The sequence below is a fragment of the Globicephala melas genome, chromosome 4 (genome assembly GCF_963455315.2).
Source record: "Globicephala melas chromosome 4, mGloMel1.2, whole genome shotgun sequence".
Classification (NCBI taxonomy): domain Eukaryota; kingdom Metazoa; phylum Chordata; class Mammalia; order Artiodactyla; family Delphinidae; genus Globicephala; species Globicephala melas.
The window spans coordinates 71,088,295-71,100,296 of NC_083317.1; the positions used below are offsets into that span (position 1 = coordinate 71,088,295).

The 12,002-nt window shown below is 40.6% G+C and overlaps 1 protein-coding gene across 4 annotated transcripts in view; it reads left to right on the top strand.

The window, feature by feature from the left end:
- RUBCN (rubicon autophagy regulator) overlaps positions 1 to 12,002 on the top strand; it is a 66,015-nt gene that overhangs the window by 577 nt on the left and 53,436 nt on the right. For 2 of the 4 annotated variants that reach the window (XM_060298198.1, XM_030859202.2), the window contains exon 1: positions 8,418 to 8,686. The exons of 1 other annotated variant lie outside the window; for it this stretch is intronic. In XM_060298198.1, the coding sequence (XP_060154181.1) occupies positions 8,622 to 8,686 (65 nt within the window). In that variant the 5' untranslated portion in view covers positions 8,418 to 8,621. Of the gene's footprint in view, positions 1 to 1,543; positions 1,916 to 8,417; positions 8,687 to 12,002 lie in introns of those variants that run through there. One more of the 4 variants, XM_060298199.1, reaches the window with a different exon arrangement.

A 12,002-nucleotide genomic window follows, 5' to 3' on the forward strand; every position in this document is an offset into this window, starting at 1 on the left:
TGCATAGAAACGAACTAGTGACCTAAAGTATCTCAAACCCACAATAGCCTATACTTTATTTTTTTCCCCAAGACAAAAATACAACCATATGAGAAGAGTGAATCAGCTGAAGAGGCACCTATGAAGGGATGCAAGAAACTTAAATGGTGGAGGAAGTTTTGGACTCAAAAAGACCCATGAACAATATTCAGCATGTCAAGGAGAGTATCATGCATGCTCTTAGCACAAAGTGCTTGATTTTATTACTGTTCCACTCTGCAGCTGCCACCCCTTTCCCAACTGCTAAGAACGAGGGAACTGGATTGTAGAGAAGTACAAGAGAGACCTAGGTTTTATTGAGTGAGTGGTTTCACTCACTTCAGTCATTCACCTTGTGAACTTGGGAGAGTGTCTGGGCCTCATAATCATTTTCAAAACAAGAAGTAGTTATACTAAATATATATTACACTTAATTATTTCTAAGATTCCTTACAGTTCTAAAATCTTCTAAGCACAAGACATTTCTCTACATACTATCCTCTCACTAGAAATAACTTCTGCAATCTCTACTTATTTGAAGGAGCAAACTACAGGGAGGAACATTGGATTAAGTTCTTAATTTTATGGAAGAAAATTAATGCATTTAGAGTTTGGATACATTTTATACTTCAGGCAATATAGGACAGATAATAAAAATCCCAAATGTGCAAAATCCTTCCCACATCAATTTATTAAAATTCCCTTTTATCCTGGTCTTCTCCCCAAAACTGAAGCCCCATACCAAATCTCCTTAGCTCTAGAGGGAACATGCTCCAAGGTTTCATGAAACAATCCTAGCTGTTGTATTTCAGACTTTCAGATTTCTCCAAGGGCTGAGGGTCTCAGAGTCTAAGAGCACCCTGATTCCAAAGGGAAAAACAAGAAAACAAGAGGCACTGGAGTTAAGGATAGGTCAGCCACACACAAAACAATACAAAGCAAAAGAGCAACCTGAGACACACAGCAACAGTGAAGAGGGAGAAAAGCCAAGAAATCAGAACTGGGGCTTGTCCAAGAAGTTGACCAGTCAGCTACAGGGCTGGAGTTAAAAGGTCAACCCTGCAATTTTCCGGGGCACGAGAGGCAGCTATTCATTTAATCCTATATTCATTGAGCACCAGGCATTGTAATAGGCCCTGGGGATAAAATGGTGAGCAAGATGGATGCTGTCCCTATCTTCACATAGCCTGCAAAGCAAAAAACGTTTTCTGAGCGTGTACTGTGAATAAGGTACTGTGCTGGACACTGAGTGGACAGCCTTTGTCTTCAATTCATCAGCTTCGTCTAAGTCAAAATAAACATAGAATTCAAGCAGCTGCCCTTTCTGGAGGCTTGATTTCATACAATGTAGATCAGACAACATCTAGGATTGCCAGATAAAATACAGGACCAGTTAAATATGAATTTCAGATAAACAATGAACAATTGTTTAGTATAAGTTTTGTCCCAGGTTTCAGATAAACAGGAATTTTTTTTTTTTTTTGCCACAGAATATCGCATGTAATTTTTTTTTTTTTTTTTGCAGTATGCGGGCCTCTCACTGTTGTGGCCTCTCCCGCTGTGGAGCACAGGCTCCGGATGCGCAGGCTCAGCAGCCATGGCTCACGGGCCCAGCCGCTCCGCGGCATGTGGGATCTTCCTGGACCGGGGCACGAACCCGTGTCCCCTGCATCGGCAGGCAGACTCTCAACCACTGCGCCACCAGGGAAGCCCCACATGTAATATTTAGGATGTATTTATACTAAACAATTATTTGTTGTTTATCTGAAAGTAAAATTTAACTGGAGTCATATTTTTATTTGCTAAATCTGGCAACCTTAACAACACCATACTTTTCTATTAACGTGTTCCAGCTCTCTTTTCACAGTGTGCATAGAGATCTATATTCTCTTCAAAGGTAAGCACAACTCATATATTTAACCCTTAACTTGATTAGTTTGATATATCTTTTAAGTCCCCCCCTTTTTTCAGCTTTATTGAGGTATAAATGACAGACAATAAAAGACACATACTTAAAGTGTGCAGTTTATACAGGTGTGAAATATATACCTGTGAAAATACCGCCATAATCAGGATAATAAATATTATCATCCCCAAAAGTTTTCCTGTGCTCCTGTGTAATTCCTCCCCCCAACCTCAACCTAAGTAAGCAACCACTGATGTTTTCTGTCACTATAGATTAATTTGCATTTTTTAGAATTTTATATAAATGGAATCATACAGTATATACTCTTTTTTGTATCTGGATTGTTTCACTCAGCATAATTGTTTCAAATCTGTATGCCTTGTATTATTTTTCTTGCCTTATTACACCGACTGGGGACTCCAGTACCATGTTAAACAGGAATAGTGAAAGTGGACATCTTTGACTAGTTCCCAACCCCAGGGGGAAAGCATTCAGTCTTTCACCATTAAGTATGATGTTAGATTTTTTTGTTGATGCCCTTTATCAGGTTGAGGAAGTTCCCTTCTACTGGTTTGCTGAGAGTTTTAGTTATGAGTGAATGTTGAATTTTATCTAATGCTTTTTCTGCATCTGAGATGACCAAATGGTTTTTCTTTTTAAATTTATTAATATGGTAAATTATACTGGCTGGTTTTCAAATGTTGAACCACCCTTGCATTTCTAGGATAAACCTACTTGGTCATGGTATATTATCCTTTTTATATATTATTGGATTTGGTTTGCTAATATTTTGTCAAAGATATTGTTTCTTTTTTCATGAGTGATATTGATGTGTGATTTCCTTTTCTTGTAATATCTGTGCCTGATTTTGGTATCAGCTCTTATGCTTTTCAGAAGAGTATTTTTAGAATTCGTATGTTGATGTAATTTGTATTACAGTGGAATAATAAGGGAGCTAGGTATAATTTGTATTATATGTGGTTATAGTATGTATTAGGTATGACTACTATTATTATACCTAACTCCCTTAAGCTACTTGTATGTACAGTACAGTTTTTCTTCTATTTTCTGCTCAATTCTTTTCATTACCCCCTTTGCCACTGTTTTCTGCTGTGGTAGCTTTTCTTGCCACCTTGCTACAGCTTCCTCTTTCTCTTTTATGTTGCCCTTTTCTTTTGTTTTAAGTGTTTATAGCTGTTCTAGTCTTCTGCCTTTTAATCTCAGGATTCATTCATTCATGTATTGAAACAGAGTTTGAGTCCCTACTCTGGGCAAGACACTGTGCTACACAGTACAGTGTTACAGCCGAGGACATGACACGCAGGATAGCAGGCATAGCTGGAGGCATTACTAGTCTCCAGGTCCCTGGCCCTCAGTTTTCTCTGACTAGCAGGTAACCTGCTTGGATAGACAGGGGAGCTTGAAGGGGAATTCTTCCTGGGCTCAGAGGTTGGACCTCTAGCCCACTCCTTATTAGGCCTTGTCTTCTCTGGGCAGGGCAGGGGTCCTGTCAACCAAAGGTTCTAGGTCAATTCACTGAATGACTAATTGTGGAATTTTCTAAAGCTACACAAATTTACATAAATCACACAATTTCCCCCTAGTTATGTAAAGACTGTTTCTTTTAAAAAATATATCTTCAGACTTCGCTGGTGGCATAGTGGTTAAGAATCCACCTGCTAATGCAGGGGACATGGGTTCGAGCCCTGGTCCGGGAAGATCCCACATGCTGCAGAGCAACTAAGCCCGTGTGCCACAACTACTGAGCCCACGTGCCACAACTACTGCAGCCTGCTGACCTAGAGCCCATGCTCCGCAACAAGAGAAACCACCACAAAGAGAAGCCCGTGCACCGCAATGAAAAGTAGACCCTGCTTGCCACAACTAGAGAAAGCCTGCATGCAGCAATGAAGATCCATCGCAACCAAAAATAAATAAATACAATAAATTACACAAAATATATATATATATATATATATATATATATATATCTTCAATTTCCTCAACTTGCAATAGATAGATTGGTAGTCTAGGAAGGCTCTGAAGAGCCAGGATTCTAGGCTCCTCATGCTGTTGGACAATCTGAGAGTAAGTTGCATACATCATGATTCTATAGAATATATCTCTAAGTATATCCTTTTATATAACCAAGGTAAAATGATCAAATTCAGGAATTTAACATTGATGCAATTCTATTCTCTGACGTATAGTCAATATTCAAATTTTGCCAACTATCCTAATAAATATCCTTTGTAACAATTTTTTTTCCAATCTAGGATCCAGTCCAGTTTCATATGTTGCATTTCTTTGTCCTCTTTTGTCTCCTTTCATCATAAAAAGTTTGTCAGCCTTTCTTAGTCTTTTATGATATTTACATTTTTGAAGATTGAAGGCACTTGGTGCATAGCTTGTCCTTCAATTTGGTTTTGTCTTATTGTCAGCCTCTGATTAGATTTGAGTTATTCATTTTTGTCAAGGATACTACATAAGTGATGTTGGCTCATTCTCAGTACTTAACATCAGAAGGCACATGATGTCATTTTGTTTTTGGTGATCTTTAGTCACTTGGTTAAGGTGATGTCTGCCAGATCTCTTCATTGTAAAGATACTTTTCCCTCCATATATAATGAATAAGTAATCTTTGGGGAGATGGTTTGAGACTGTGTAAATATTCTGTTTTGGAAGAAATTTCACTGACAGCTTTAGCATCCATTGATGATTCTTGCCTGAATCAATTATTATGATGGTGGCTACAAAATAGTGATTTTCTAACACTATCATTCCTCTACATTCATAAGCTGGCATTCTACTGTGAAAAGAGCTTTACCTCCCTGCCCCCTTTCTTCCTTCCTTTTTCTATTTATTTATTTATTTGCATACTTGTTTATATATACATATACGTTTCCGTAGAAATTCACAGACTCATTTCATGTTCAAAAATTCTCTTCTGAAAAGCAAAGGGGTGCAGAGTGTAAGGGTCATGCTTACCTTTGAAAAGAATGTAGATATGTAGACATATCATGAATTAACTCATTTTGATGCTCAAATTGCTTTTGACTTGGCAAGTGGGTGACATCCCTTAGCTTTAAAATTTTTAATATTTTAAAAAATGCTGCTAAGAATAATTTTAGTGAATATAATAAAAAGAAAATATTCATGACTATAATTGATATTTGTTGAATATATTCAAGAAGATTATTTCTTAAAACCAAACTTTTGGCAAATAAGTGTCATGAGCTTTAAAAATCTGTTATTTGAATAAATGACTATTGAGTGAAATTTGCTTTCTGCCAGTGGTACTCTAGGACCAACTACCATTTGTATAAAAATTGCATCCTGGTAAATCTTGAAAACAAACAGATTAATCAAGATCAATAAAGTTCTTTAGATTTTTTGACTTTTAAAATATTAATTCAGCAAGCAGTTGCTAAGTAAGGCCATTATTTTTATGTGACACTATTGAACCCTGATGCTACATATTCTTGCATTTTTGACCTTTTGCATTTGGATCCCAGATGCACAAAATTGGGTTAATCACAATCCTTGGTTCATGATATACTGTCATCATTTTCCAAGCATGACCCATTTTCATTTGTTAGTTATTTTAAATAACTGATTATAATTAGTTATGGTTTCATAACTAATTTTTTATAACTTTTAATATTTATTCATTTATTATTTATTTATTTTGGCTGCTCCGGGTCTTAGTTGTGGCACGCATGCAGGATCTAGTTCCCCGACCGGGGATTGAACCCAGGCCCCCTGTATTGGTAGTGTGGAGTCTTACCCACTGGACCACCAGGGAAGTCCCCTAGTTATTTCTAAAATTGTGCACCTACAAACCCATCACTCAAAACAAAAGCTAGAACAGACAATAACCCTATGACCTGGCAATTCCACTTCTAGGTATGTACCCAGGAGAAACCCTTGCTTATGTACAAGAGGTGACATGTAAAAGAATATTCATAGCAGTGCTGTTTACAATAGCAAAAACCTGGAAACATCCCAAATGCTCATCAGTGGAAAGCAACATGAATAAACTGGTGTATTCACACAATGAACTATTATATACCAGTCAAAATCAATGAATTATAGTGATACACAATATAAATAAATCTTGGGACTTCCCTGGTGGCGCAGTGGTTAAAAATCCGCCTGCCAATGCAGGGGACATGGGTTTGATCCCTGGTCTGGGATGATCCCACATGCCGCGGAGCAAATAAGCCCATGTGCCACATCTACTGAGCCTGCAGTCTACAGCCCACACACCGCAACTGTTGAGCCCACACTCTGCAACTACTGAAGCCTGCTCACCTAGAGCCTGTGCTCCGCAACAAGAGAAGCCACCGCAATGAGAAGCCTGTGCACTGCAATGAAGAGTAGCCCCCGCTCGCCACAACTAGAGAAAGCCCATGCGCAGCGATGAAGACCCAACGCAGCCAAAAATAAATAAATAAAAATAAATAAAAATAAATAAAAATAAATCTTACTGTAATATTAAGCAAAAAAAGGCCTCAAAGAATAAATACAGCTTAATAGCATTTTTAATAAAGTTAGAACACAAAAATTACTTAAATAATAATTTTTAGGAATATGGATAGATGCAAAGAAACTACATTAAAAGAGAAACAGTGGAATTTTAAACAAGGGATTTAGGATATGGCTACCTGGGGTGAGGGAAAGCAGAGGGATAGGATGGGGGAGTGGGCACATGGCTAGTGTAGGTTATTGTCATGCTTATTAACTGACTGCTTTAAAGAAAATAAGTGTAGGGAATTCCCCAGTGGTCCAGTGGTTGGGACTCCTCGCTTTCACTGCTGAGGGCCCAGGTTCAGTCCCTGGTCGGGAAACTAAGATCCCCACAAGCCACACAGCATGGCCAAAAAAATAAAAATGAAAAAAAAAAAGTGTAAACCCAGTCTTGGACATATGAGGAAGTTCCTGTTTTCTAGAACTTTTACTACAATTTTAATTCTAGAATTTCCTGATACAGCTGAGTTCATGTAAATATATGTTAAAATCATGTGGCATTAATTTGGGATTATACTGTATGCCAAAAAATGAAGTTCATACATTTGTAGAAACAGAAGCTACTGAAATCCCAATAACTAACACTGCCCCTTTCTTAAAAAGTATAACACTTTGGTAGGAAAATATGAGAAAGTTTGAATAAGAATATTTTTTATATAAATGGAAATTGGAAATCATAATTTAATTAAAAGGCTCTTTCACTTTTAATTCACAAAAAATGTTTTCTCAAGTTTGAACATTTCTGAAAGTCATGTATTATTTTTAACAGAGTAACTAGTTTTTATGGAGTTAACCTAGATCTCTCCCTAACAGAGTAGTGCTGATTCTGTTGCCTTACCATGGCTCTAATCCCAATCTCCTTGTTCCCTACAGCCACTACCCAAGTTTAGGCCTGGACTTGCAAACCCAAAGTCCACATTTAGCCTACAGAATTTTTTTTTTTTGGCCCATGTAATGTTTACCTTAAAATTGTTGCCAATATTTTAAAAATTGGAAATTGTACTTAAAAATGCAGATTCCAGCTTTATTAAAAAATCAGAATATTTGGCAACATTCAACTATAGCTAAGATGAGACTTTCCTTTTTGGATGAGGCATGGGGGTTCAAGTTCAGAGAGTTTCTGCCATTCTCCTACAACTGGCTGACTTCACTCATTGGCATTACACTTGGCCTTTATAGGGACTTCCAACCTCTTCCCATATCCATTCTTTTGACCTTCCCTCCAACATAGTACATACCCCATTACCTCTCCACATTGTCAAAAGTAGCTTTCTAAGCAAGTTTGATCAAATCACTTCTTGATTTGCATATCCTTGATTTGCTCCTAATTGTTCTTAGGATAAAATCCAAACTCACATGGCGTCATGATCTGGTCTGCCTGTTTCTCACCTCTTCCCAGCTCTGATTACTACTCAGAACAAGCTGTTCCCAGACCCGCTTCCTCATGTCTGTGTTACTCTCTTCGCCTTCTCTTCCCTTCTTCTCCAGGCTAACTCATACTCATCCTAAAAGACTCTGCTCTGACATCAGTCCTCCAGGAAACCTTTCCCCAAAGCTTTTGCCTCCTCCCCTTCCTTTGTGATCCCAAAGCGACATGAGCTCTTGCGAGTTTGTGAGTTCTTCATTAAAATTTTTGAGGTCTCCAAACACCACCAACAGGTGTTAAACCCGGGTAGGCTAAAGTGGGGTTAATCGTACTTGGATTAAGACCAGCGTTATTTTCGAGTCTAGACCTCTGACCGAGTATGGTTTCAAGGGTGAAGTGTGACAGACTTGTGTGAAGGTCCACACCAGTACGAACTCCGGAGACTAGGGTTGGTGGGCGTTTCAGACCCCGGCTCCCCGCCGGGTGCACTACCGCAAGCTCGCCGCCAGGGTCTGAAGTCGCTGCGAGCGCAGCCTCTGATTGGATAGGGCGGTGCATGCCGGTAGCGGCCGGGCCTTCGAAGTGCTTGCTGGGAGTTGTAGTTCTTGGAGCCGGAAGCGGGGGTGGCTAGAAACAGCAGCTGAGGCAGCAGTCACTGCCTTTGCTGTCACCCGGCTGTAGTGCATCACTCTGAGCCCACCGGCCGTGGGTGCCTCCTCGGTTCCCGGGGGACTCTGGGAGCCCTGAGGGGCGAAGCGACGGGGACGCTTCTCAAGAGAAGAGGCGACGTCGCAGCCCCGGATGCGGGCAGAGGGCGCGGGAATGGAGCTTGGCGGCTGCGAGGAGGGCTTGCCGGAGGAGAGCAGGTGGGCTGGGAAGGGGCCGGAGAGTCGCGGGCGGATTGATGCGTTGAAGTCCCGGGAGGCTTGAGAGAGCTCGGAGAGCACGGGGAGACCTGCCGGGCGCGACAGACATGAGGGCAACTGTTGTGGGCAACTTGTTTGGGAAAAAATTCTGAAAGGAGGGACGCGCAGGGCGTGGATAGGGCGGACGAGGGAACGGGCTTAGTGAGGGTGAAGGAGGGGGGTAGGGTATGTTGAGGGCGGGGGCTTGGGGGGTGGGCAGAAGTGGGTGAAGCTCAGATCCAAGGCTGCTGGGGAGGAGGTGGATATTGAGAGGTGCTGTAGTGAGATTTCATAGGCCAGAGTCTATAGATAGCAGTAGGGGACAAGGTGGGTGCCCCGACTGAAACTTACGGTGACAGCAATTCGGGCCAATATTAAGAAGGTTGAAGTAAGAATTTCTGGGAGTAAAGGTTAGGCATTATGAGTTGCCTAGAAAGAAGCTTAGGAAGAATGAGTGTGAGGAAGGAGTGAAGGAGGGCCTGCGGATGAAAGTGGGCGGTTGTAATGGCAGTGGAATGGGGATGGGGGCTTGCTAGTGGGACTAGAAATTGCGTGCGTGCCCTTTGTCAAAGCTGGATCCCTGTCAGAGAGTAACAGGACCTCCCTGTCGTTCCCTTTCCATCCTTAAACCCTTCACTCCTTCCCCAGAATGCAGCTAAGCCATTTCCCATTTATTTATATGAAACTGTTGTTATCAAGTTCATACCTTCTAGAAATTAGAGAATTTAAGATTTTAAAAACTACTTTGACCGAATGGTGGCTTGGACTCTGGAGAGGTACTACCCCTATGTAGGGGTTGCTTCGTTAATAACTCTGGTCTTAACCTCTTAAGAATCTGGAATGTACATCATAGAGCAGGAATGTGGGTTAAGGAAGTCTTTTTTTTAACATCTTTGTTGAATTATAATTGCTTTACATTGTTGTGTTAGTTTCTGCTGTATAACAAAGTGAATAAGCTATACATATACATATATCCCCATATCCCCTCCCTCTTGCATCTCCCTCCCACCCGCCCTATCCCACTCCTCTAGTGGGTCGCAAAGCACGGAGCTGATCTCCCTGTGCTATACTGATCTCCCTGTACTCTGTGGCTGCTTCCCACTAGCTATCTATTTTACATTTGGTAGTGTGTATATGTCCATGCCTCTCTCTCACTTCGTCCCAGCTTACCCTTCTCCTTCCCCTTCCCCGTGTCCTCAAGTCCACTCTCTACGTCTGCATCTTTATTCCTGTCCTGCCCCTAGGTTCGTCAGAACCATTTTTTTTTTTTTAGATTCCATATATATGTGTTAGCATATGGCATTTGTTTTTTTCTTTCTGACTTCCTTTATTCTGTATGACAGACTCTGGGTCCATCCACCTCACTACAAATAACTCAATTTCATTTCTTTTTATGGCTGAGTAATATTCCATTGTATATATGTGACACATCTTCTTTATCCATTCATCTGTCAATGGACACTTAGGTTGCTTCCATGTCCTGGCTATTGTAAATAGAGCTGCAGTGAACATTTTGGTACATGACTCTTTTTGAATTATGGTTTTCTCAGGTTATATGCCCAGTAGTGGGATTGCTGGGTCATATGGTGGTTCTATTTTTAGTTTTTTAAGGAACCTCCATACTGTTCTCCATAGTGGCTGTATCAATTTACTTTCCCACCAACAGTGAGAGAGGGTTCCCTTTTCTCCACACCCTCTCCAGCATTTATTGTTTGTAGATTTTTGATGATGGCCATTCTGACTGGTGTGAGGTGATACCTCATTGTAGTTTTGACTTGCATTCCTCTAGTGATTAGTAATGTTGAGAATCCTTTCATATGTTTGTTGGCAATCTATATCTTCTTTGGAGAAATGTCTGTTTAGGTCTTCTGCCCATTTTTGGATTGGGTTGTTTGTTTTTTTGATATTGAGCTGCATGAGCTGCTTGTATACTTTGGAGATTAATCCTTTGTCAGTTGCTTTGTTGGAAAATATTTTCTCCCATTGTGAGTGTTGTCTTTTGGTCTTGTTTATGGTTTCATTTGCTGTGCAAAAGCTTTTAAGTTTCATTAGGTCCCATTTGTTTATTTTTGTTTTTATTTCCACTTCTCTAGGAGGTGGGTCAAAAAGGATCTTGCTGTGATTTATGTCATAGAGTGTTCTGCCTTTGTTTTCCTCTAAGAGTTTTATAGTGTCTGGCCTTACATTTAAGGAAGTCTTTCTTGACTTTTAAAAATATTCAGGTATAATTAGAGTCTCAGGAGCAGCTGGGATCCAAAGACTGGAAGTGGAATATTTACCTCTGAGAAAATATCAACAGGGGAAAATTAATGAGATGTTGTACCTGGGTGAAGACCTGGCTGTTTTAAAGGGTGAGACTCCTCTTTTATGTGCACAGTTAGCCTGTGGCCTGCTGTACAAAACCTGGGCCGACAGGACCTTGGCGTTCCTGCCCGAGACTTGTGAATGATGTGTTCAGTGAAACTGAACATCTTACTTCCCTTTTCCATGTTTCAGTTTCTGCTTATGTATATTTGGCTACTTATTCTTCCTCCAGATGTCTGTGAAATGCTTCATGTAAAAGGTCCTATATACATTCTAAACAAATTTTAGGATTGTTTTTATTTTCCTCTACCAGTTCATGTGGGAGAGGCTGGGTCGGAAATTCAAATTTCCTCCCCATCTTGCTGAGTTTTTTATTTATTTAATATATTTAACAAACACCTATTTACTACATGCCAGGCATTGCTTAAGAGCCTTACAAGTATTATTTAATCCCCATAACAACTGGGTGAGATAGGTACTATTCAATATATTATCACCATTTGACAGGTGAGGGAGCTGAGACATAGACAGGATAAATAACTTGCCAAGGTCATACAGTAAATCCTTGGTGGAACTGGGATTCAAACCCAGGCAATCTGGCTCTACTTTTTTTTTTTTTTTTTTTTTTTTTTTTTTTGCGGTACTTGGGCTTCTCACAGCTGTGGCCTCTCCCGTCGCGGAGCACAGGCTCCGGACGCGCAGGCTCAGCGGCCATGGCTCACGGGCCCAGCTGCTCCGAGGCATGTGGGATCCTCCCGAACCGGGGCACGAACCCGTGCCCCCTGCATCGCCAGGCGGACTCTCAACCACTGCGCCACCAGGGCAGCCCTGGCTCTACTTTTAATACCTACACTATACTACCTTTCACTATGCTAATATACTGGGACGAAGAAATGTATAAGGTAATGAATTTTATAGCATTCTTTGCCTGTCATTTTAAGGCTATTAGGACCGCTCCTTTGCAGGTATCTTT